The 25,812-nt window shown below is 36.0% G+C and overlaps 1 protein-coding gene across 19 annotated transcripts in view; it reads right to left on the bottom strand.

The window, feature by feature from the left end:
• CHD9 (chromodomain helicase DNA binding protein 9) overlaps window positions 1–25,812 on the bottom strand; it is a 223,213-nt gene that overhangs the window by 93,501 nt on the left and 103,900 nt on the right. For 9 of the 19 annotated variants that reach the window (XM_072632204.1, XM_072632202.1, XM_072632206.1 and 6 more), the window contains 2 exons: window positions 3,581–3,692; window positions 2,945–3,001 (listed from right to left, as the gene is read on the bottom strand). In XM_072632204.1, the coding sequence (XP_072488305.1) occupies window positions 2,945–3,001; window positions 3,581–3,692 (169 nt within the window). Of the gene's footprint in view, window positions 1–2,944; window positions 3,002–3,580; window positions 3,693–20,944; window positions 21,044–25,812 lie in introns of those variants that run through there. The other 10 variants (XM_072632210.1, XM_072632209.1, XM_072632212.1 and 7 more) reach the window with 3 other exon arrangements.

The following is a 25,812-nucleotide window of genomic DNA, read 5'->3' as shown; positions in this document are numbered from 1 at the left end:
TGAAATAGGTGCTATTATTATACCCATTTATAGATATAAAATTGAAGCCTGGTAAGATTAAGTGACTTGCCTTGTTATACAGCTGAAGTGTCAGGAATGAGGTCTGAAGCCACGTCTTCATGATTCCAAGTCTAGCAAGCTTTCCATTATGCCATGATAGCTCCTTTATCAAAACCTTCTTTACTCTCACAGCTAAATTACTACCTAAATTACTTTATTTTGTATATATATTAATATGTACACGTCATCTCCTCTGATAGAAAACACAGTCTTCCTTGAGCACAGGGACTGTCATTTTTGTCTTTGTGTTCCTGGCAATTAGTAAAGTTCTTGGCACATACCTGAAACTTAATAAATGCTTGGTGATTGACTGATTTCACTGGTGTATTTATTCCTCTTTATCATAATAATGGTGGGAGATCATAATAATTCCATAAAACTACATCATCTTACCCAATTTTTAGCCATGTGTTCTTGTAAACCCTCCAAAGATTATCCACCCAATGTCTTAGAGGCAATCTTCTGGTTTTCTAAATATTTTGTGTATACATCTATAGCAAGTTGTCCATTGTTATTGTTTCATCCTTTTATGATCATATATAAACTTAATATTATCTTCTTATACTACTTCTGGTGTACAAGTCATCACTGATAATATGATGAATCCTACTTTATACTTAAATGGCTCTCCATTGTCATTTGGGTAAACCACAACCTTTATTCTTTTTAGACTGAAGGATTTTTATGCCATACAGCTTACAATCTTCTATCATCCTCCTCTGGGCTGCTGAACAAATTAGTTGGTACTCAGTTGATAAGGGGATCAAATGATTACTGAAAAAGGCAATTTCTTGGGGATTTTGGCTCCTTCAATGTAGAATTTTGCATCAATTAAACAATTAAGGAATGGTGACATTAAGAATTAATTTCTTTACTTCTATTTCCTAGCATTAACAGTTTGTTTAAATATGCCAAAATTGTTATAATCACAAGCAGCATTGTCTCTTTTTCTTTATTTTTAAATTTTGTACTACTTTGGACCAATGCTTTAACTAGCTGATGCTCTGAGTACACCTAGAAAACATATTCTCTAATGACTGCTATGTGTGTAACTGGTGGATGGAGTCCTCTTAAATTCAAAATTAATTTCAATTTTCTTGTGTGTATCATTTGGTACTTTACATACTCAGGTAGTCTGAAATTTTTTTGAAGTATTCATGAGGTTCAGGTGTGAAAATTTTTTTGGCTATTGCAATTAGTGAAAAAGATACTTTCAACTTTCCCCCTCAATAATTGGAAAAAGGAGACACACTAAAATGATTATACTGAATTAGATTCTATCTCCTCCATAACCAAGTATTAAAATATAACCTACCAACCCCAATATCCTGTCCCCTCTGCTTTATTTCATATATACATGTTACATATCTGTCCGATCCATAAAAGGACCTAAAATTTGGTAAAAAGGAATCTTTTTACAGGAACAAATATAATTTTCTATGAATTTCCTATTCTTCCTAGTGAAAAATCATGTACTTTCAAGAAGGATTCAAGATTATCTAGCATCTTCAGTAGACAGTAAACTCATTAACTATATGGATCTAAGGCACTCTTCCTAAACTTTATATAAAGCTTCTTAAAGAAATGAACTGGTTTTTTGTTTTGTCTGTATCCCCAGCACCTAGCATTGTGCTTGGTACACAGTAGGCATTTAATAAATACTGATTGATTGATTCACTTATAAAAATGTATATACATCATTATCTAACATGTTTTTCCTCCAAAAGAGTAAGTACATGATCTTATCATAAAATTCAGTTCTTTCAACATATATGAAGGCATGATGATTTTTAAAAATAATCATACTTCTTAGACTCTAAATGCTAAATAAAATATACATGAATTGTGGGCTTTTTATGTCATCAAGTTAATGTCAGCATACTGTATTTCATTCTACTAGGTAGCTATAAATTAAGCAAAGCATCAATTATGTTATTTATTCTCACAAAAGTATTTTGTAAGCAATAATACATATCTATTTTTTTTACTAAATAGTTTTTTCCAGGTATATAATGTTCTTACTACCTTCTGGATATGTAAAGTGGTGACCTCATATTATTAAACCATAAATATGCCTTTTCTAGCTCATTTTTTTTTCATAATGTTCTTCAGGGTAGTATTTTAACCTGATAAATCTTCCCTTCCTGACTTTAACACTTTCTGTTGTCAAGACTTAAAGGCACCATCAAAGCAGACTAATATTGGTTGACACAACCTTCAATTCAGGCATTTTGCATTAGTGGCCAGAAGCATTATGGTTAATTAATAACAACACTTCATTCCTATGACATATTACCTGCTTCCTATAATATTCCCAATAGGGTCTGCAGAAGGCAAAGCAGAAACCCTCCAAACATGGCAAGCCTGGAAGGACAACACCATCAACTTCAGGCCACTAGGCATAGTCAGACTGAGAAAATATCAAATATTAAAGGTCTAAGGTAACAAAAATAATACATACGTTTGAGATTTCTTAAGTCATGTCTGACTCCAAATTAAACATAAGTTACAATCCTTTGAAACTTAAGTGCTTTTGTCACTGAGAAGACTCTCCAGGAGGGTATGCTTGGTTTAGTAATTAATTACAAGACAGTCCTTCCCAACAACATTTAACTTTTATGCTAAAATTAAAGTACAGACATACTATAGTGAGAAGCACAAAGAAAAAGCACATGTTGTAGACTGAGCTATCTACACTGTCATTTCATTATTTGGCAACTGCATAATGAAAAGATGGCCAGCGTTACACTAATAAAAAAATTAACCAGAAATTCTTTATGTTGAACAAGTAATATGTTGGGTTTATTTAGGTCAAGTACAATATAATATATGAAGAAAATAATCTAGGCCACATAGTATCAGGAGCTTATGTCACTGCCCTTACCTCAACTCTTCCAGCAGCCCAGGAGCCTTGAGCCACTACTCTCCATTGGATAAGAAGCTGCATAAGGAAGAAGAAAGGCCATTCAGGGGCTTCCTGGCCCCTTCATAAAACAACTGTCACTAACCCTACTGCCAACAGCAGTACTTTAGTTACTAGAGTGTGCAGGGTGAGAAGACTGATGATGATCATACTATATAGTTTCTTTAAGCTCACAAAACTATTGTGATTGCTTCAAAAAAAAAGAGGAACTAAGCACAATATTAATAGGTTAGGGCATTTTAACAGAATCATTGTTTTACTTAGCATATGCAAACTACATGAATTCAAATAGGCTTTACAAAAATTCTATGTTTTGTTTTGATCCATCTCTTATATTTTACTTTAAAAAAATCACTTAAAAAAATTAAAACTGCATACATCCAGTTACTGAAAAACACAGGTATAAAACTTAATTATCATTACTATACTGCTGTTGTAAAATGTTGTCAAGGACATCTATCAAAAGAAATGTGTCTTTATGAGCAAAACGGGTACATGTTTTTACCAAGTAAATTAATAATCAAATGCTCTTATGAGTATCTGTCTTCCCTTAAAAACAAAACAAAACAAAACAAAACAAAACTTTTAAATACTCACTTGAGAATCCTCATCTCTGAATGGACGCTGTGGAATCTGCTCAGCATCAGACATTTCATCTGAAGACACATTCTTTCTTTTTTGCTTCTTACCCAATGTAATAATGAGCTTCCTGTTTCAAGATTTTTTAAAAATCAAGTTAAAAGAGCATAACCATCATAATGTCAGATGAATCAAATTCACATGAAAAATTTTCTTACAGCTTACTGCACTCAGAATTTAAACTTATTGAAGGCAGAGATTGTTCTCAATTTTTGCCCCTCTCCCTAGGCTGTAGCACAATGTCTGCACGTACTGATGTTTAATAAATACTTATTAAATTGAACGGAATATCATTCCAGAGTAGTCCAACCTCGTGATGGTTATCTGTAGGAACTTCACAATGAACATTCAAATAGATATGTGATTCAAATGAATGGGTAAAATTGTATCCATGCCACAAATACACATGCAGTAAATGAGTCTCAAATGATTAAATCGTGTTAACTATTTCTCTTTTTCATTTTGGAATCAGAGAAGACTAGGATTTTCTTACTGGTTTGTATAACTACAAAGGCCAAAGCTTAAGAATTCCCTTATCACACTAATCACAAAGTATAAAAATTATAAAGCAATGAAACCAAATTTTATGTATTCTTATTGCAAGTAGGGTGACAGACTGAAATCTCCCAAAACTAATTTCTACAACATATAGGACAGCAAATGGATCTGGCCAATAAAGAAACCAATATGAATTTAGTAAGAGCCTCCTTTGCACTGGACACTGTACTGGATGCTGGAGACACAAAAACAAAATGAACAGTCCTTGTCCTCAAGGAATTTATATTTTATTAGGTTAAACACCATGCATACATACAAGTTTGTACAAAATAAATACAAGATCCTTTTTGTGGGAGAACCCAGTATCCAGGGAGATGAGCAAAAGTCTTACACAGGGGGTGGCACCTGAGCTAACCTTTGACTCTAGAAAGGCAAAAGTGGGTATACCAGGCACTGATGACAGCCTGTACAAAGGCACAGAGAGGAGTCAGAATGTTAAATCTGAGGGATAAAGAACCGTTTGGCTAGAATGTGGAGTGTGAAGGAGAATAATGTGTAAAAAGCCTGGAAAGACAGGTCAGAATCACATTGTCAAGGATTTAAAATGTCAAACATAGTATAGATTTGCTCCTAGAGACAAGAGAAGTTTATTGAACAGGAAGGAGGGTGACATGGTCAGATTCATATTTACTAACATAACTTTGGTAGTTATACAGAGACTGGTGAGGAGAGATACTTGAGGCAAGGAAACCAATTAGGAATCTAATTCAATAGTCAAAGCAGGAGAGGTAATAAGTGCCTAAACTAGGCTGGGATCTGTGGGAATGGAGCAAAGGGGACTGAATGAAGATGTTATGGAGGCAGAATTAACAAGATATGTAACCAATTTGATATGTAGGTAGGAGAATGAAGAGTCAAAGTGTAAATCTGATTAACTATAAGTATGGTGATACCCTCAATAGAAACACGAAAATTAAAAAGGGTGAGTTTGCAGGAAAGATGCTGAATTCTGTTTTGGATATGTTAAGTTTGATGACTGTAAGATATCCAGCTTGTGACAGGCTCACTCTCCCAGAAACTAGGGCAAAAAAAGACTGAAATAGCTAAAGTGAATGATGACTCCTTAAGTAACATCAAAGAAATTCTATAAACCCCTTTGTGTGCATCCTTCTTTATCTTACTCATGAATGGAGGATGTATTCAAAAAGCATCTGAAATTGGTTACTGAAGATTGGAGTATTAAAAAGGCCTGAACTCACTTGGCCTTCTTGAGTACAAAAAGATATCAATCTTAACCACTGACACCATTCAGGAACACTATAGTTCCTGAAAAGTGTGGTTTCTTCAAAGTATGAATGTGTATTTCTTTGCATTTCAGACATTCGAATCAACATCTAAAATTTGGAAGTGGCTGGAAAACCTCATGAATGCAAATATCCTTCCATTGATGTTTTGTGTGTGTGTGTGTGTGTGTGTGTGTGTGTCTCTGTGTCTGTGTCCCTGTGTGTGTCTGTGTGTGTGTCTCTATGTGTGTGTCTCTTTGTGTGTGTCTCTGTGTCTGTGTTTACATTTTTAGGAATGGGGGACTCTATTCCTTTAGGTAATGAACCTGACTGAAATGCAATTAAAATTCAAGATAAAGACAGTAAAAAACCTTTTGACTAAATAGCACATGATGTCCACAATATAGCTAGGAACTGTAATGGACAAAGTGCTGGACTTACAATCACAAAAACCTGAGCTGAAGTACTACCTCAGACATTTATTTCCTATGTGTGACAGGTACCTGTGTGCTTACCTAGGCAAAGCACTTAACCTTAAAGCTTCAGTTTCCTCATTTGTAAAATGGGAATAATAGCTTCTGTCTTATAGAGCAGTTCTGAAGATCAAATGAGATAACATAAAAAAAGAGCTTTGGAAACCTTAAAACTTATAAAGTTAGTTATTACTGTTATTCAAATCAAGCTCCATATAAGACTTGACTGAAAAGCAATTTCAGATTATGTGAAAAAAAGTAACTAAAAGATACAAACCCTTTGACTCAAAGGGTCTACTGTTAGTATATACCCAATGAATTTCAAAAGTCAAAAGAAAGGTCACATATAAACTAAAATATTCATATTTCATGTGAATTTCATATGAAAATGCTTCATATTTTATTCACAGCAAAGAATTAGAAATAAAGTAGATGTCCTTTGATTGGGAAATGGTTAATCAAACTGGTACATAAATGTAATTTAGTATCAGTATACCATAAAAAACAATCACCAGGAATTCAGAAAAGCATGAAAAAACTTAATGAACTAATAGGAAATGAGGAAAGCAAAAGAAGAAAAATAATATACATAATGACTACAACAATGCATGTGAAAAGATTTTTTTTAAAAGGCACCCAATACTGTATTAATTATAATGATGAAGACTGGCTCTGGAGAAAACTTGAAAAAGGCACTTTTCTCCCTTCATCTCAGAGGTGAAGGAGCACGAATGTCGGATTTTGCATATGCCTTTGGACAAGACTGATGTGATGACTGGTTTTGCAAAACTGCTGTTTTTACCCTTTAAAAAAATCTTTGTTACAAAGGCTAGCTCTAAAGCATATGATGGGGGAAGGATATATTCAGAAATCAATGATACATAAAACCAAATTAAAAAAACAAATATTTAGGATTTGGTTGGACTCAATACAGACAACATTCTATTTCTTTATAAGTTTCAATACTAACAATTATAAGACATGCTAATAAAAAATACAACAAGATTATTAACAATGATAATTTGAACACGTTGATCCTTAGCAGAATGCTCACTGATTGGTCTCAATGACAAAAAGGTCATTAAGCAAGATATTAAAGTACCATCACTAAAGTCCCATTCTAATGCCTCATGTATGACAGTATTGCTTGCTTAGGTTTTGTCAGCAGGGTATAAGTTTGGCAGATACTACTAAGCCAGGCAAGTTTCTAGTACAGGTTTGCTAGTAGATTATATACTGAGGAATAGCCTAAGTAAATCTGGAAAGGCTCACCACCAGAAAGGTAGGCAACAAGTCATTTTTGATAAGAGCAACTTGAAGTACATTTCACAAAAAAGAAAAAGAAAAACCTGGACAGACTTATATGAACTGATGCAAAGTGAAGTGAGCAGAAACAGGAGAGCACTATACAAAGTAACAGCAAAAATACATGATGATCAACTGTGAATGATTTTGCTATTCTCGGCAATACAATGATCCAAGACAATTTCAAAGGACTCATTATGAAATACTGCTATCCACATTCAGATAAAGAACTAATAGTCTCGGGGCGGAGCCAAGACGGCAGAGTCAAGATGGCAGAGTAGAAAGACACACATACGCTAGCTCCGAACCCACAGCCCATAAAATATCTGTAAAAAAGAACACCCAACAAAATCTGGAGCAGCAGAAGCCACATAACAATGGAGCAGACGAGATTTCTGTTCCAGAGAGCCTGAAAACCTCTCGTAAAAGGTCCTTCGCGCATCCAGCCCTCCTTGGAGGCACGGCGCTGAGAGAAGCAGATCCGAGCAGGCTTCAGGGACGGAATCTCCAGCAGCCACGCGGGTCCCTTCACCCACAGGTGACAAGGGTTGGTGAGAGGGTCTCTTTGGCAGGTCAAGAGGGGAGTGGGGTGCCCCCATAACTCAGGCCCCCTCGGGAGGCAGCAGCAGAGGCAGCAGTAGACCAGGGCTCCCCAAGCAGGCAGGAGCCTGGATCCATTGTTGAAGGTCTCCACATAAACCCTCTGAGGGAACTGAGCCTGAGAGGCGGCCCTGCCACAACCTGAGCACCTGAACTTAATCTCACACTGAATAGCAGCCTCGCCCCGCCCAAAGCCCTGAGGCTGGGAAGCAGCATTGGAATCTCTGACCCCAAGCGCTGGCTGGGAGGAGCTGGAGGCAAAGTGGGTGTGAAGAGGACGCTCAGAAGTCAAGTCACTGGCTGGGAAAATGCCCAGAAAAGGGAAAAAAAATAAGACTATAGAAGGTTACTTTCTTGGTGAACAGTTATTTCCTCCCTTCCTTTCTGATGAGGAAGAACAATGCTTACCATCAGGGAAAGACACAGAAGTCAAGGCTTCTGTATCCCAGCCCACCCAATGGGCTCAGGTCATGGAAGAGCTCAAAAAGGATTTTGAAAATCAAGTTAGAGAGGTGAAGGAAAAACTGGGAAGAGAAATGAGACAGATGCAAGAAAAGCATGAAAAGCAGGTCCACACCCTGCTAAAGGAGATCCAAAAAAATGCTGAAGAAAATAACACCTTGAAAAATAGGCTAACTCAATTGGGAAAACAGGTTCAAAAAGCCAATGAGGAGAAGAATGCTTTCAAAAGCAGAATTAGCCAAATGGAAAAGGAGGTTCAAAAGCTCATTGAAGAAAACAGTTCTTTCAAAACTAGAATGGAACAGATGGAGGCTAATGACTTTATGAGAAACCAAGAAATCACAAAACAAAACCAAAAGAATGAAAAAATGGAAGATAATGTGAAATATCTCATTGGAAAAACAACTGACCTGGAGAATAGATCCAGGAGAGACAATTTAAAAATTATGAGACTACCTGAAAGCCATGATCAAAAAAAGGGCCTAAACATCATCTTTCATGAAATTATCAAGGAAAACTGACCTGAGATTCTAGAACCAGAGGGCAAAATAAGTATTCAAGGAATCCACAGAACACTGCCTGAAAGAGATCCAAAAAGAGAAACTCCTAGGAACATTGTGGCCAAATTCCAGAGTTCCCAGGTCAAGGAGAAAATATTGCAAGCAGCTAGAAAGAAACAATTCAAGGATTGTGGAAATACAATCAGGATAACACAAGATCTAGCAGCTTCTACATTAAGGGATAAAAGGGCGTGAAATAGGATATTCCAGAAGTCAAAGGAACTTGGACTAAAACCAAGAATCACCTACCCAGCAAAACTGAGTATAACACTTCAGGGGAAAAATTGGTCTTTCAATGAAATAGAGGACTTTCAAGCATTCTTGATGAAAAGACCAGAGCTGAAAAGAAAATTTGACTTTCAAACACAAGAATGAAGAGAAGCATGAAAAGGTAAACAGCAAAGAGAAGTCATAAGGGACTTATAAAAGTTGAACTGTTTACATTCCTACATGGAAAGACAATATTTGTAACTCTTGAAACTATTCAGTATCTGGGTAGTGGGTGGGATTACACATACACACACGCACACACACACACATAGAAACAGAGTGCACAGAGTGAATTGAACAGGATGGGATCATATCTTAAAAAAATGAAATCAAGCAGTGAGAGAGAAATATATTGGGAGGAGAAAGGGAGAAATGGAATGGGGCAAATTATCTCTCATAAAAGAGGCAAGCAAAAGACTTATTAGTGGAGGGATAAAGAGGGGAGGTGAGAGAAAAACATGAAGCTTACTCTCATCACATTCCACTAAAGGAAGGAATAAAATGCACACTCATTTTGGTATGAAAACCTATCTTACAATACAGGAAAGTGGGGGAGAAGGGGATAAGTAGGGTGGGGGGGATGATGGAAGGGAGGGCATGGGGAGGAGGGAGCAATTTGAGGTTGACACTCATGGGGAAGGACAGGATCAAAAGAGAATAGAAGTAATGGGGGGCAGGATGGAGGGAAATATAGTTAGTCTTATACAACACAACTATTATGGAAGTCATTTGCAAAACTACACAGATTTGGCCTATATTGAATTGCTTGCCTTCCAAAGGGAAGGGGTGGGGAGGGAGGGAGGTAAAGAAGTTGGAACTCAAAGTTTTAGGAACAACTGTTGAGTACTGTTCTTGCCACTAGGAAATAAGAAATACAGGTAAAGGGGTATAGAAAGTTATTTGGCCCTACAGGACAAAAGAGAAGATGGAGACAAGGGCAGAGAGGGATGATAAAAGAGAGAGCAGATTGGTGATAGGGGCAATTAGAATGCTTGGTGTTTTGGGGTAGGGGTAGGGGACAAAAGAAAATTTGGAACCCAAAATTTTGTGAAAATGAATGTTAAAAGTTAAATAAATAAACAAATAAATTAAAAAAAAAAAAAAAAAAGAACTAATAGTCTCAAAGCAGACCAAAGCATACTATTTTCTACTTTTGTGTACTTTTGTGTGTTTTTTTTCCTTTGGGTCTGTGTCTTCTTTCACAACATGAATAATATGGTAATACGTTTTGCATGATTGAACATGTATAACCTGTATCAAATTGCTTACTATTTCAGGGAGAGTGGAAGTGAGGGAGGGAAAGAAAAAATTTTGAACTCAAAAATTTTTTAAAGTGAATGTTGGGGGAATGGAGCCAAGATGGCAGAGTAGAAAGACAAAGCTGCTCTAGCTCTCCCCCCGTAGCCCATAAAATACCTATAAAAATGACTAAACAAATTCTAGAGCAGCAGAAGCCACAAAACTACACAGTGAAAGAGACTTCCAGCCCAAGACTGCCTGAAAGGCCGACAGGAAAGGTCTATTGCCCCGGGCTCAAAGCAGAGCCCAGCTCAGCCTGGGGCCTGTAGCACAGACAGGACTGGAGCAGGTTTCAGGGCATGGAATCACAGGTAGCAGCTGTGGTTCCCAGATTTCTCAACCCACAAATGCCAAAGGCAGTTTTAAAGGCCAGTAAGCAAGTTCTTTCACATAGGTAAGAAGGGAGTGTGGTCTGGCTCCAGGGCAGCAGCAGCCACTCCAGTAGCAGCATCTACTTTTGGAGTCCTTGACCTACAGACCCTGGGGGAATTGAGCCCCTGCTCTGGATCTCAGCCATGAGTGGAGGTCTGGGGTGAGAAGGAGTACTGGCATGGTGGAGTGGTGGTGGTTGTGGAGATGGAGTCCTACTCGCAGATCCTGGGCAGAAAAGAGTGCTTGTGGTTGCTCAGACCAGAGCACAAGCCAGGAGAGAAGTAAACACCTCTCCCTTGATTGTGCCACCTTAGAGGAACTGAGAACTTACAGTCCCTAGAATATACCCTCCATTTGACAAAGGACTCAAAAGTCAAGTAACTGACTGGGAAAATGTATTAAAAGGGAGAAAAAATAAGATTATAGAAGGTTACTTTCTTGGTGAAAAGGTATTTTCTTGCATCCTTTTGGGTGAGGAAGAACACAGCATACCATCAGAGGAAGACATCCAAGTCAAGGTTTCTACATCCAAAACCTCCAAAAAAAATATGCATAGTCTTCCTGGCCTTGAAAGAGCTCAAAAAGGATTTTGAAAATCAAGAGAGGTGGAGGAAAAATTGGGAGGGAGAAATGAGAGAGATGCAAGAAAAGTGAGTCAACAGTCTGCTAAAGAAGACCCAAAAAAATGCTGAAGAAAATAACACCTTTAAAATGAGACTAACTCAAAAGGCAAAAGAGGTCCAAAAAGCCAATGAGGAGAATGCTTTAAGAAGCAGAATGGTCCAAATGGAAAAGGAGGTTCAAAAGCTCACTGAAGAAAATAGTTCTTTAATAATTAGAATGGAGCAGATGGAAGCTAATGACTTTATGAGAAACCAAGAAATTATAAAACAAAACCAAAAGAATGAAAAAAATTGAATACAATGTGAAATATCTCATTGGAAAAACCACTGACCTGGAAAATAGGTCTAGGAGAGATAATTTAAAAATTATTGGTCTACCTGAAACCATGATCAAAAAAGAGCCTAGACATCATCTTCCAAGAAATTATCAAGGAAAACTGCCCTGAGATTCTAGAACTAAAGGGCAAAATAGAAATGGAGAGAATTCACCGATCACTTTCTGAAAGAGAACCCAAAAGGAAAACTCCTAGGAATATTGTAGCCAAATTCCAAAAATTCCCAGGTGAAGGAAAAAATATTACAAGCAACCAGAAACAATTCAAGTATTGCAGAAATACAATCAGGATAACACAGGATTTGGGCAGCTTCTACACTAAGGAATCAAAGGGCTTAGAATATGATATTCCATGTCAAAGGAGATAGGATTAAAACCAGAAATCACCTATTCAGCACAACTGAGTATAAAACTTCAGGGGCAAAAATGGAATTTCAATGAAATAGAGGACTTCCAAGAATTCTTGTTGAAAAGACTGGAGCTGAATAGAAAATTTGACCTTCAAATACAAGAATCAAGAGAAACATGAAAAGGTAAACAGGAAAGAGAAGCCTTAAGGAACTCATTAAAGTTGAACTGTTTACATTCCTACATGGAAAGATGTATTTGTAACTCATGAGACCTTTTTCAGTATTAGTGTAGTTAGAAGAAATTTCTTCTAACTACCCTAATTCATACCCATACCTACCTATCTATCTAGATAGATAGGTAGGTATGGGTATGAATGTATGTGTTTATTATATATGTGTAGGTATGTATATGTACATGGGTGTATATGTGTATGTGTATGTATATGTACATAGGTATTATACATCAAGGGCACAGGATGAGCTGAATAAGAAGGGAGAATACCTATAAAACAATTACTGTTGAATGGAATGTACTAGGAGCAAAAGAAATGGAGAGGTAGAATATAGCAAATCATCTCACATAAAGGAGGAAAGAAAGAGCTTTTACAATGGAGGGGGAAAAGGGGGAGATAAAAGAAAATAATTGAGCCTTACTCTCATGGGATGGGTCTTAAGGAGGGAATAACACACACTCAATTGGATATGGAAATCTATTTTACCCTGCAGGAAGACAAGGAGGAAGGGGATAGGAGAGGGAAGGAACAGCAAATTGGGGAAAGGGATAATCAGAAGCAAACTCTATTGTGGGAGGACAGGTCAAGGGAAAGGGTAGAATAAATGAAGGGCAGGATAGGACAGAGGAAAATGTGGTTAGTCTTTTACAACATAACTATTATGGAAGTGCTTTGCATTGTTACACATGTATGACTTATATTGAATAGTTTGTTTTCTCAATGAGGGTGGGTGGGGAGGGAGGGAGAGAATGTGGAACTCAAAGCTTTAAGAATGAATGTTAAAAATTGTTTGAGCATGCAACTGGAAATTAAGCTATACAGACAATGTAGTACAGAAATCTACTTTGCCCTACAGAAAAACAGAGGGGAAGGGGGATGGAAGAAGTGTGGGTAATAGAAGGGAGGACAGACTGGAGGAAGGGATGAATGGGATAAATGATTCCTGGGGTGAGGGGGTGGGGAGAGATGGGGAGAAAATTTTGAATTCAATTTGTTGTGGAAGTGAACGCTAAGAACTGAAAAACAAATTATATATTAAAAAAGAAAAAAAATAAAGTCAAAGTTAAATCTGTCTACATATAATGGAGGAAAACAAAATATACAATACATATATATTTTGTGTGTGTGTGTGCTGTATGTGTGTGTGTGTATGAGCAACTCATGAAGACTCTACCAAGTCATAGAGGACTTTTGTCACAAGCTATATCAGTAAAGGAAGTACTCACACTGACAAAAACACAAATCCTTTAAGTACTGAATTTTGGAAAACCCACAAAGTATTACAGATCAACATAAAATAATGTAGCATGGCTATTCAATAATATAGAAACTTTCCTTAAAGCACGGGGATGATGACATGCAGTAAGTGGAAAGGTTTCTTTTAATGGTAAGGTAATATTTAGTTCTTAAAGTTGATGAGACAGGAAAAACAATGCTACATGCAATACAAATAGTAACTATCACAACATATTAAACTATGATCATTACACAAATTATTTACAAATAACCAACATGGACACCACCACGATGAAAGTTAAAGAAAATCAGAAATGATTTTCAGAATCAGTCAGAAAATGAACCTCTCAAACTATACATAAGTAACACCAGCCAGATTATTATTTTTCATGAACATTATTTTCATGAACAAAGAGTCACTATGAAACCCAAAAGGACTAATTACAGAGAAGGTTATGAAGAGTTCTGAATGACACAGGATTTAATATTTGATCCCGGAAGTGATAGGGAGCCCCAGGAGTTTACTGAGTAGGAGGGATGACATAGTCATACCTGTGCTTTAGGAAAATTACTTGCCACAGCCAAGAGGAGGCTGGACTGGAGTATCCATGTAAACTAAAGCAAAACCATTGCATTTATGGAGCATTTCAAGTTATTGATCTTTTTCACGATGCAGCATTCTAAATTGTGAAAGCCTAGTGTATTAGAGGCCTGGGCCTGGGGTCAAGAAGACCTGGCTTTAAATTGTTCCTTAGGCACTTAGTAGCTACTTTTCATCTTGGGTAAGTCACTTAACTTTGGCCTCAATTTTCTTATGGTAAGAATGCGGATAATAACATCTAAGTGACAGGACTGTTGTTTGCATTAAATGAGATAACATACGTAAAGCACTTTGTAAACTTTAAACTACCATAAAATATTGGCTCTTTTATTACCTGTCTTCCTATCTACTCAACACTGATGTTATGAGAATATTTGTTAGGAATGACTTTTCTAAATCTTTTCTCAAACCCTCTCTGTCTCCAACCTTTTTAGCAGATGACCTTAACTCAAAAGTTGTATTAAGCAGTCAGGTACAGTGGTGCATACCTCTAATGCCTGCTACCAGGGTAATTGAGGCTGGTGAGATCGTTTGGAACTACAGTGGGCTAAAGACAACTGGGTGTCCAAACAAAGTCCAACACCAAATAGAGCTCTGTAGAAGGATCCCCAACCAAGTTGCCAAAGAAGGGAGAATAAGCTCATTAGAAATGGGGCTGGTCAAAGCTCTCAAGTGCTAAGGGTGGAATTGGGGACCATGAGTGAAATAGCTTGGGTAAAATAGGGAAACCCAGTCTCCCTTACAAAAAAAAAAAAAAGAGCCCTCCTCTCCTCTACATCTCAAAACCCTTTGACATAAAATCTTCCTTTACGTATTCCCTAATTCTGAACAGGTGGCCCTTTTCTCTAAGAACAATCTCTCTTACACCCTTAATCTCCTCCCCCTACCATTTATACTGGCAGACAACCCCCACAATCATCCTTCCTTCCAATTTTCTATTTCTCCCTCTCTACTAATTCATTCTCTACTACCTACAAATATGACCAGGCCTCTTACATTCTTAACAAGGCTTGAACCAATCATTTCTTCAAGCTAAATCATTCCCTCCTTTTTACCAAAATCCTAGAAAAAGATGTCTAAACTCACTGCTTCTATTTTCTCTCATTCACTTCTTAACCCCTTGTGCAATTTGGCTTCCAGTTTCACTTAACTGAAGTTTCTCCATCTAAAAATTTTTGTTTAGTTGTTTTTCAGTTGTGTTCAACTCTTCATGACCCCATTTGGGATCTTCTTGGCAAAGACAGTAGTTTGCCACTTTCTTCTCCAACTTATTTGACAGATGAGGGGACTGAGGCAAACAGGGTTAAGTGACTTGCCCAGGGTCACAAAGCTAGTGTCTGAGGCCAGATTTGAACTCAGAAGATGAGTCTCCCTGACTCTAGGCCCCACATTCTATCCAGTGTGCCACCTAGCTGCCCACTCTCTACAGTTACCAACTGACAAATTCAATGGCCTTTTCTCAATTCCTCTCATTCTCTCAGAAGCATCTGGCACTGCTGAAAATCCTTTCCTCTAGGGATATTCTCTTTTCTCTGGATTTTTGCAATCTGGCTCTCTTTTATTTCTCTTTCAACATGCCCTAGTCTCTTTCGCTGAATCATTATCCATGTCACATATCCTCAACACACGTGTGAATTGACCCTAAGGTTCTGTCCTAGACTCATTTCTCCCTCTATTCTCTACTTCTCCCTTTTCCCCCATGTGTGGTCTATGTGGATGACTCAGATTTATATATCTTGCACTAGTTTCTCAACTGAGTTCCAGTCTCACATCACTAATTGCATATTGGATGTTTCCCATAATCACCTCAAACTCAACATACCCAAAATTCTATTCTCCTCCCCCCACTTCTGAACTTCCCTTTCTTCATCCTGGTCACTAACTTTCAGTCATCCAGGTTCCCAGCTGGGGAGTCATAACTAACTCTGTTTCACCCTCCATATTTGATTATTTGCCAAGCCTTACCTGGGACACAGGATTTAAATGGCTTGCCCAGAATCATATAATCAGGGTGTGTCAGAAGATCGTAGATTTAGAGCTGGAAGGAACCTTAGAGGCTGAGTGGAAATCCTCTATTTTATAGGTAAGGAAACTGAGGCACAAAGCGATTAAGTGATTTGCTCATGGTCATGTAACTAGTAAGTCTCTGGAATGGGAATTTGAGCTCAGGACGTAAGCCTCCAGATGGTGTAATGAATAGTATAATGGGGCTAGAATCAGGAAGACCTGAATAAAAATCTGGTCTCAAATCCAGCTCAGATACTTACTAGCTGTGTGACTTTAGACAAGTCACTTAACCGGTTTCTTCAATTGTTAGATGGAAATAATATTAGCACCTCTCATAGTTGCTATGAGGATCACAAGATAATATTTGTAAACCTTTGAAGCATAATGCCTAGTATATAGTCGGCACTATATAAATGATAGCTGCTATTATTATTATTAGGTCTTCTTGACTCTAAGGTAGACTCTCTAATCACTATCCCTTATCTTTCCCACTCTCCAAAATGGAAGATTTTTAAAAAATAGCTGTGACACAGCATGTTACTTATTTGTTTTATTATTGTAGCACTCATAAAATCTACTTCCAAACATCCCTTTATTCATTTCAGGAAATGCACGCCTTGTGAGCAGTCACCATTCTTTCTTCCCCACATTCCCCCATGGTAATTTAGTTAAGTAGATAATCTAACTATGTGACCTTTTCATGCTTTTAAAAATATAGAAGAGAGGCTTGATAAATAAAAAGCATGCCTCAGAGTCAGTTAGACCTGAGTTCAAATTCAGTCTTTGAAACACATTGGCTATGTAATCTTATGAAAGTCACTCACCTTCTCAGTGCTCTAGGCAACTCTTTCAGAATATAAACTGTAGAAGAGTGAATAATCTGCATTGATAGAGAACTCACTGTGAGTTCTCTATGTCAATAAAATAACAAGTCTGACTCCTTCCCCCCAAAAGACCAAACAAACAAATATTGGAAGTTTTAATCTAGTATACTGCATTTGGATGTTTAAAAGGTCACAGAGATTGTGTTCAGTTCACTAAATGAATGGCTACCATAGAATATGCTATTTAAAGAAGGGTTTATTGAACAAAAGCAGGTCTTCATTTTCATGGTGCAGGAAAGTTCATTTGAATGGTACTCAAGCAACCAACATTTTTCCCATAGTGAAACTCAACGATAGAGAATTCTACTCAAAAACCAGCTGGTCTGAACCTTTCAAATACCATGAAAGTTTCTGGACATTCTCTTCTCACATCACCTACACTTAAGCTGTCCTAATCTTCAACTGGTAATTAGATAATTTCTGCTAAAGAATTAGCTGATAAGGTTTAAAGAGCTATCACTCCCAGAAATATGTGCATTTTAAAAGGGAACTATGGAAGATAGAAAAGTTAAAAACTCAGGCTGGCAGATTTTGGTTTTCTGAGAGATGAGGGTATAATTCTCACACCCAACAAAGGGTTAACTGTAACCCCCCCCCCCCTCCCCCCCCCAGTATTTCTCTCACTTGACACAGGATCCCTTAACCTAGAACCACATTAGGGAGAATATTTACATTATTCAATAGTGCACTAATTTTTTTTTTTTTACTTAGGAGTTTCCTTTGTGCCTTTTTAAATTCCAATGTACAACCATAAAAGTGTGCTATGAAAATAAATCCCACCCCCTTTATACAAATCTTATTCCCTGTCCCCCACTAACCCTCATTCTCATCCTCTGCAAACCTATTCCATACCCTCCATGTTCCACTCCAGATATACCTCCTTCCTCTTTCACCGTGTTCTATGGAGTACCTGACACATGATTAATAAACTTGTTTTTATTTTAAACTTTTCCTTTCTTATTCTCATTATTTTCTACCTCTCATTAAGAGATGTCTCAAGTCTACTGACAATCCATCCCTGGTCACCCATGGTAGAGCTGTGTAATCTCCATGCTACTCCAATATGTATTTTCAGACTCTTCCTCTATCTTCATCAGTCAGGAACCTCTCCTTTTATGCTCATTCAGATCGGAATTTATCACCCAATCATGATTTTGTTAGCTGTTATTTAATGACTCCCATTGAGTAAAAAAGCCTCTTAAAGAAGTAGTCAGGGAATGGCCCTTTTAATGAGCAAAAGAAAAAAAAATACCTAAATCAAACTGGGAGGGAAAGAGAAGCTCTTACTATTGACTGGTCACTAGATCCAGATGGCTCTGGAGGAAAAAGCAAAGTTGGTGACCTTGCACGGCCCTCCCTCACTCAAAACAAAGTCAAGTGCAAGTCATGTCATCATTTCTCTGATGTCATAGTCTTCAAAAAGGAAGGACAGACCCAACAACCACACAACAATAACAACATTTAATGACTCCTATGACATTCTCCATCCTTCCTCAATGAATTCAGTGCCTGGATCATAGTTTCTCTCTCCACTCTAACTTGTGCCCACAATCTAGGGGACTTCAACACACATTGATAGTTCCTCAAATACCTTAACTTGCCAGTTCATTCTCATGACTTCCACTGCAATCTACATAGAGATTATCATATCAATATTCATAAGTGTTCTAATTCCATGTTCATGAACTCTGAAATTCCTTTATCTGTTCAGCCTTTTTTCAATCTATCTTTCTCTCTGGTATACAACTCCTTCCAGGCCATTTCTCCATGTACTGGTTAAACCATTTTCCCCCTATCTTGAACCATTAGAGACTCCATTTCACTTTACAGTATTTGCTACCCTAATGGAGGCTTTTATCATATCAAAATAGTCTTCCAGGTGGTCTCCCAACCTCAGATTTCTCCCACTTCAGTTCACCTTCCACTCCGCTGCCAAAGTGATTTTCCTAAAGCACAGGTCTGACAATGTCACTTCTTCTGCCCCTGAAACTTCTACCCAGGAAAAAAATGTGGAAGATGGGGGAAGAACCACCACCAGCAGCTTCCTATTATACCTCCAGGATCTAATATAAAATCCTTTTTGACATTTAACCCTTAACAAGCAGGCCCCTTTCTACCTCTCTTGCCTACTTTCACTTCACTCCCTTTCCCTTCCATGTGTGTTCTACAACCCTGTGACACTGTCTTCTCTCAATTTCTTGAACACAATAATCTATGTCCTGACTGCTCCTTCTCACTGGCTGTCTTCCATATCTTCTTGAATTCCCTGGTTTCCTTCAAGACTTAGCCAAAGTCCCACCCTTTGCAGGGGGGACTTTACTGGTCCCCTCTACCATCTGCTGTGACTACTTTCCATTTACACTGCACATATCTTGTTTATATAATTTTTTGTATGTTATTTCCCACATTAGAATTGAGCTGTTTAAAGGTGGGACCTATTCTTGCCTTACTTTATATCTTCACAGCTTAGCAAAGTGGTTAGAATGTGGTAAGCACTTAATAAATACTTGGTGACTCTCTGCTGGGTAAACTTGCACCTATGACTTTTAATCTGTTGTAAAAAGGAGCAAAGCAGAAGAAATGGGGAACTGTTAGAAACAGAATATAAATATAGAGTAGTCAGAACAATGCCCAACAAACATTTGTCAAATAAAAGAAAGATTATACTTTCAGATTTGCATTTTTTGACGTGTTGGTGAATTTCAGTAATTTTTTTAAAAAAATCATGCAAATTAATCAATGAATACTTAAGTGCCAACTATGTACCACGTACTATAATAGGACCTGAGGATACAACAAAATAAAAACTGAAACCATTGCTGCCTTGAAGATCTTTTATTAGTTTAGAGGAGGCAATGTGTATGAATCTTCCCTGTCCCTCCATTTCCTCATATATAAAACAAGGGGACCAGATTACATAGTTTTTGAGGTTCTTTCAGGGCTAGGTAAGATCAACCAGTTTTCAAACATGGAAACACAAACTATGAAAGATAACTCGAAAAAATGCTCCACTTCACAAATAATCAAAGAGATTCAAATTGAGGTACCTTAGAAATGCCAACTCATATCCATCAAATTGTCAAAACCAATTAAAAACAATGAAACTCAATGCTGGCAGGGTTGTTAAGGAATGTGTACATTCATTCATGCTAGCAGAATTAAAAAATACATTAAATCTTTTTTGGAGAATCCATGGTTGTATCCATTAAAATTGTAAAAATCATCTTAGAACTAATAATTCAACTGTTAATATTATATGTGGTAACAAAAAAGCCAAAATGGGCTATCCTTATTCATAGATTTTTGTAGCAATAGTACATGCAATTGCAAAAGAAAATAGCAAAACCTGAAACAAGGGAACTATTAAGTAATTTGTGGCATGTTAATCAAAAATGGAATACTATAATGTAATTAAAAGTAACAAGTGTAAAACATACTGACAACTCTGGAAAGACGTATATAATGCAGAGCAAAAAAAAAAAAAAAAAAAAAAAGCAGAACCAGAAGATGAAGGACACACCAACTATTACTATATAAGAAGACAATGAATGTTATGCAATTATAACGAACAAGTTTGACTCCAAAGATATGAGAAGAAACTTTCCTCTCCACTGTAGAAATGGGGAGGTAGAAGATTCTTTTCAATGTATTAATCAGTTTTGCTAAATTGTTTTCTCATTTTAAAAAAGTTGTCATATAGATGACTCTGTAAGGAGAATAAGAAAGGATACAAAGAGAGATCTAGGTATTATAAAAATAAAATATATCAATAAAAATATATTTTAAAAAATAAAGGAAAAAAGTTGTCACATTACATCAGCTTAAGAGAATGTTCTTCTCTTAAAACCTTAAGGAAAACTGTAAGAATATTTGATAATACAAATTACAAATAAATATAAAAACCTAAGTGTTCTATACAAAGAATAACATACCTATTTAGTAGAATAAGTTAAGCAGGATTTCCCATTTGGAAAACTGTTAGAAAGTAATTTATTACATTGTGGTTTTAAAATGTATCAATCAGAATGTTCACTGATTCAAACTGGTCAGATATCCTCACCAACAGCCAACCAACTGCCACATATGGTGCAAGGCAAGCCAACCTAGATGAAGCAGCAGAGCATTCTGAAGGAAAGATAGGAGGTAGCCTGTGCCAATTGAGTCAAACACACACCACCAACACCCTCCTGCAAAGAGGTGTGTGTGTGTGTGGGGGGGTGTAATTTGTGTGCACTAACAGTTAACCATAAGGCCCCATAGTTCAATAGATTGTTAACAGAGTTTAACAGTACATTTTAAAGCTAGTGCTCATCATGCAAAGATAATTATTTTTATAAGTCTTGAAAGAACCGATAAAGCAATCATTTTAAAGAGAATATATTTATAAAGAAGAGGAAGTATGAGGAAGACTACAATACATAAGTAGATCAAATATCATATGTATACATGGTTCCCCTACTTACTAGTTAGATAACCTTGGATGTCAGCATCTTTATCTATAAAGCAAAGAAATTGGACCTGATGACCTTTAAGTTTACTTCTAGTTCTAGGAGTCCACAATTCTAAATCACATAGAAATAATTTGTTTCGAAGGACCTTGTTCAAGCTGTTTTGAAAATGTGATGACATATCTTACTAATGTTTAAAATTTTTAACAATTAAATGACAGCAAAACAAAGTGACAACTTAAATGAGCACAATTCAAAAAAAAATATTTTTCCAGATGGAAAAGGACAATCAGGAACAAAGGTATAAATTCAGCACGTTAACCCATATAATAAATACCAGCAATGGAAAACTTCAGTGTTTATACTTCGAGTGTCTATATTTGATTTTCACATTTAATTTATGCATTCATCTAAATCCTGCCCACATGGCATTAGTAGATGCTGTGTAACAAGCTGTGTTATACACTGTGTCAATCTGTAATTGCCCCCTGTTGATTCACTCATTGAAATAATTGGACAAACAATGTATCTTATCTAATTAGCTCATTTGTTATGATTGGTTCACTCAATTTTTCATAGTAAAGGAAATAAGAGTAATTTTTATAACAATTTTTATTTGGAGCCATAATGCACTATTTTTAGAGTCAATGAATATAAAATGCTTCAGATAGTCATTTCAGGAAAAAAGGAAACATCAAGCAGGTAAAATGGTATTCTTAGTGTTTATTATTTGTAATAGTGCTTATCTTAGTAAAAACATTTTTCCCCATTAACCAAATTTTTAAAAGTACTTAAAAAACTTACATGAGGATCACAGGTATAATAACCAAGTGATATGGACTGCTTCATAGCTATCCTATTTAAGATTTTTAACACATTTCTAAACCAGTTTTAAATCACTGTGTAACCATTATCATGATGTAACCAGCTCTATGTGACATTCATCTTTTAATTTTTGCAAGAAATGCACCCATACACAGAGCATCATTAGTTAAGGTCATACTGTATCAACACCTGGGAGAATAAATGAGTTTTCACCCCATAAATTCCTTCCAAATACTTAAAAAAATGAACAAACCCCAAAATTCAGTTTTCAAACATGAAATAGATTTTACTTTTTTTTGAGAAGTATAATACAGGCTTACTTTAAAAAAATTTTAATGCTAAAAATCAACTCCTGTTTATATTCCTATACTTATTTCTAGAGATAAGTTATAACATGTACTATTAAGGAGAACCTTAATTCTTTCATCTTCTGTCTTAAAGATATTAGAAGCTATTTTTAGTGTAAGATATGAACTGCTATTCCTATACTAATTTTTAAAAACTGCCATGGATAATAAAGGAGGCAGCTTTAGTAAATAAATCTAATTAATTAAATAAGGAAGTCCAAAAAGGCCTTAAAAACAACCAGTCCCATAACCTTATTTTCAGGAAACTGAGGCCCAGAGTACTTGAGTGTCCAAGATCATACAAATGGTACCAAGCTAAGCTCAGTTTTAAACATATCCATATCTCCTAATTTTAAATTCAGCGATCTTTTTATAATGCCAGCTTTGAGGAGAAAATCAAGTAAGAATGAAGTCAAGTATTTATTAAGTGCAAGGTATTGCGCTGGGGATATAAATATAAAGAATGAAACAATCCGTACCCTCAAAGAGGTGAAAGTCACATAATATAAATTAAGCATCCCAATACACCATCACATAATCTAATTTAGTTACATGCCCACAAAGAAACCACTGTTAGTTGTCTTCACATTTTGCTATGGACTGAAGAAGACATTTCATTTTAAATTACTTCTGGTGACTAACAAAATAGCTCTTCTTCCTTAAAGGTAATTTCTTAATCATTTAACTGGCCAGTGGGGCTAACCACAAGCAAACAATGTAGTAAAATAGGTTTGTTTTTAGTTTCCCTCCACATTGCTTTCCTCTTTTTAATGCTACTTCCTGATGCCTTGTATTCTCTCCCTTAATTTCCACTCAAGGACTTCACTTTTTCAGCTTGCCCTATCAAGCAAAAAAATGTTTCATTCCTTTTCCAGACTACAACCCCAACCATTTATTTATCTATTCTACAAATCATTTTGACCTAGTCTAAAAAACCAATCCATACTAATGTGATAATAAGTGCTAGTAAGTTTTTATGTATTATCCCCACCCCCACCCCCTTCCTTAAGCTATCTGTGAATTTTAACTGAGGTTTTCTAGATAGAATGTCTTAATGAAGAGTTAGCCTAATGCAGCTGAAAGTTTGGCTACTCTTAGATCAAGATTCTTTGTCCCAGTTCCTTCACTATTTAACTATATATAACTTCAGGCAAATCACTTAATTTCTTTTATCTCCATTTCTAAATTTGTAAAATAGGTATCAACAGACTGAACTAGAAAATGCCTTCATCACAGACTACACAGTCTTTCAAAACCTTTATTTTAAAGAGGAAGAAATTAAGGCCCAGGGAAGTTGAGTAACTTATCCAAGTAAGGGGCAGAGCTAGAATTTATACTCAGGTCCTATAACTCCAAATATGGTCTTTCAAACTATACCATAACACCAATGAGGCAGGATAACAGACTTCAGAATTACTGAGAGGATAAAATGAAATCTGTAAAAAGCTATACAAATATTAAGCATTCATTATTAGTAATTCATAAGAGTAGCTCAAATAGTATTTCAGGCACTGTGGCAGGCTCTATACATATTTTGGGAGTAGACTGACCTTTGGTTGCCCCTGAATTCACATTTTATAGGGAACCAGCTACTTAACCCATGCATCAGAAGGGTCCCGGAAGTTTTAAACTACTAAATTTTAAAAGTTCAATGTTGTGCAAATCTGTGCTTCAGACTGTTACTGGAGAAACTTTCAGAATTCATTCCTTTAAAATTTATGTGACATCTTCCTTAAGTCACAAGTGACAACCCTAGTTTCCTGATATGAGCAGGAAAACAGAAACAGTAATTTGAACTGCATGTATTTACCATTAAATGACACTAGTTTAAATGAATCAAATGGAAGAAGTCAATATATTTAAATACTTTCAAAATACTCATGGAATCAAATTATCTTATAACTGCAAATCCAAAATGACAATATATACTAACATATAACCCTTACAGAATTAGTCATAGAAATTGTAGCTATAGCTAAATATATATATATATATATATTTCAGTGAAACTATTAGCTAACATGGAACTACTCAATCATGTAAGGATTTCATTTATTCAGACCATCATTTTTTCCCTTTTAAAATGGTTATCACTGCAATGGTCAACCATGATTCTAGGAGACATGATGAAAAATGTCTCCTAGAAAGGTGATAGAATCAATATGCAGAATGAAATATGCATGACTTGACTACACACAATTGTGATAAAGGTTTTGTTTTTGTTTTTTTCTTTCTCAATGGGGGTGGTGATAAGAGAAATGAAAGGGAAAGAAAACAAATTACTTGTTTATTTTAAAAATAAAATTTCAAAAAATTAAATAGATCCTGATTTCTCATAAACAGATAGTCTAGAAGTGTTTTTTCTACTCCAATAGCTTATTACCAACACAAATCTACTTTTTTCTACTGTCACGTATCACTTTGTCATTAGGTCTTTACCTCAAGGAATTTCTTTATCCATTATTCCTTACTATTTTTACACTTTAAACATGGAAAAAATGAACCTTATTATTCTGCTATAATTATTCAACTCTTTTTTCTTTCCTATCACTAGGAAAAGAAATATTCTTCAATATCAACATAAACTAACATTGATCAATGCCATAAAAATTCTTATGAGGTAGTTATTCTACTTTTATCACCAAACCTTTCTACCAAACTCTGCCATTTCTTGTTCAAAATTCTGAACCATTTTTTCTCTTAACTTGTAAGTTTTAAATTATCTCTCATTTTTTTTAACCACTCACTTCTTGAGTCTTATTTAGCAGGTCCTAAAATTTGCTAACAAAGTAATTTCTACTGTCCCTGCTCTAATTAATCCTCCATTTCAAGATTCTTTACTAATATCCTTTTACATTATGCAATGACTTGCCAGCCTTCAAACCAGTACACCATTATTGCTTATAATATCTAAACAAACTGCAATTTAAATACTAAAAAACCTTGAAACATTTTAAACCATTCAATAATACTTTAACGTATCAAAGATTTTTAAAAACTGTTTTCCCTCAACAACCTTTGGAAAATCAAACTTTTACCCACAAAAGTAAAATATACATGAAGAAACAGAAAATTTAATCTTCAAACTTCATTAGTTAACTATAGATAAAATACAAAATCAATTTTTATTATAGATTAATAACAGCAGATTTAATGCTAACATTTTTCTTTTTAGAACAA

The sequence above is a fragment of the Notamacropus eugenii genome, chromosome 1 (genome assembly GCF_028372415.1).
Source record: "Notamacropus eugenii isolate mMacEug1 chromosome 1, mMacEug1.pri_v2, whole genome shotgun sequence".
NCBI classification, from domain to species: domain Eukaryota; kingdom Metazoa; phylum Chordata; class Mammalia; order Diprotodontia; family Macropodidae; genus Notamacropus; species Notamacropus eugenii.
This window is presented reverse-complemented; position numbering and strand designations above follow the sequence as displayed.